We start from the raw sequence: 1856 nt of genomic DNA, 5'->3' as shown, positions 1-1856 counted from the left end.
ACAACTTAAAGAGCCGAGCAGCAGCAGCAGTAACAACAATAACAACAACAGCAACAGTTCTACTGTGACAGATTCACAAGGGCCTCCCTCATAATCTCTGTATTTTAGTGTTCCGGTATGTAAGCGTAAAGGAGTTACATTGCAAAGGCACATTACTGCGGGACAAACCAAAGAAATAACCTCTACGTGGTTGCATGACCTAGAAATAGCAGCCATGTCTCTTCCTCACAAACTATACTTTCCTGTCTTCGTCTCATAAAGCAAGATTTATATATCTTAATTTGCAGAGGAATTTGTAGTGGGTAGTTTAGCTTAATCGGTCAAAGCATCATGACATGTAATCATGGGGATGTGAGTTTGAGTCCACAGCTAGCCACCTACACTTTTCTCTGCAAAATAGGGATAGTTTATCCTGTTCAGGCTATATTATTAGCATTATTCTGCGATTGAGAATTTAAAATCACTTCTTTAACTTTCTAGAAAATAAAAAATAGTAAAAAATAGAATCAGATTTGAGATTCAAGTAGATTTCTATCTGATTTCTATTTTTGTCAAGAATTTTGCTAAATTAGGTAATTTAAATTTAAAAATTATTTTTATTGTGGTTTTTTGTGGCTCCACGTTGTTCTGCATCTTTCCAAGGGCTTGATTTTATCTGTTGTCAACATTGACCACTTCACTGAAAGTTTAACACAGCTCAAATAAATGCGAGTTATCTGTGTGTATGTGTGATAATAGCCCCAGATTGTCTATGGTTGAGCTGACCTTTGAGGTTAACAAATACATGCTTTGCGAATAGTAGTAATTCTTGAAACATGTCAAAACACTCGTGGCGTTTCCATAAACAACCAAGGAGCTGCTTTCTTGGCACTGCAAGAGTCAACAAGACACAGATAAACTGTTTTATTAACCACAAAAAAAAATGAAGTGAATAACAACCAGTGTGTGTATTTGTATTGGCAGAACGATCGATCCTCTTAACCCTTTGGCATTCATATCATTCTATCAAATGTAATGTTTAATTATTCACATTTTGTAGAATTAATGATATATTAAATTGTAGCTTCAAGATTTTTGAAGATGTGATTGTTTATTTTTAGAATGACATTGTAGGGTATGTGTGAGAAGTTGGATCTGGCCATTTTCAACATGAAACAGGTGGAATATTTGGACAAGTTTAAATGCTAAAGGGTTAAAGTTCAGCTGTCTCTCTTCTGATGCGTGATTTTCACATGAAAGGATCTTGTGACATAAAATCACAAACAGGAAATATTTATTTATACTTTTGTTGTTAATTTCATCCATTCTCTCCATGTAAATACCCCTAATGTTTTGAATCCCTATGGATAATAAATTAGTATTTTTAATATTATTCTTTAGTCTTCTTGTTTGTTGAACCTGAAATGAATTTTTAAACTCAGTGAATTTGTGGAATAGCTAATTCATGTACTTGTGCATGTGTGAGTGTATTTTAAAACATTCTGTTTAACCCTGCTTGTCACAGTGTGTTTGAGTGTTAAATTATCAACCCTTGGGTTCCATATTTGTAAAAAACTGAACCTCAACAAAGGAGATGACAAAGAACTGAAACATGGTGCATTACTGTACTTAAAAAGACCACCCACGACAACAACTGAGATCCTAAAATCAAAGTGGCACATAAAAAGCACTGGTGATGGTACCACATAAAAAGCACTGTTGATAGTAACACATAAGCACTGGTGATGGTACCACAGAAAAAGCTCTGGTGATGGTGCCATGTAAAGAGCGTTGGTGCTGGTTCCAGGTAAAAAAAACATTGGTGATGGTACCACATGAAAAGCATTGGGGCTGACGCCATGTAAAAAGCACCCAGT

General features: G+C 35.3%; 1 protein-coding gene across 1 annotated transcript in view; it reads left to right on the top strand.

The window, feature by feature from the left end:
* The window catches only part of LOC106876313 (uncharacterized), a 2906-nt gene extending 1534 nt beyond the window's left edge, over positions 1-1372 (top strand). The window contains exon 2 of the mRNA XM_014924812.2: positions 1-1372. This exon is cut by the window's left edge and continues 38 nt beyond it. Within this exon, the coding sequence (XP_014780298.1) occupies positions 1-94 (94 nt within the window). The 3' untranslated portion in view covers positions 95-1372.
* The last annotated feature ends 484 nt before the right edge of the window (positions 1373-1856 follow it).

The sequence above is a fragment of the Octopus bimaculoides genome, chromosome 30, assembly GCF_001194135.2.
Source record: "Octopus bimaculoides isolate UCB-OBI-ISO-001 chromosome 30, ASM119413v2, whole genome shotgun sequence".
Lineage (NCBI taxonomy): Eukaryota > Metazoa > Mollusca > Cephalopoda > Octopoda > Octopodidae > Octopus > Octopus bimaculoides.
The sequence above is the reverse complement of the archived record's forward strand: the minus strand, read 5'-3'. Positions and strand labels throughout refer to the sequence as shown.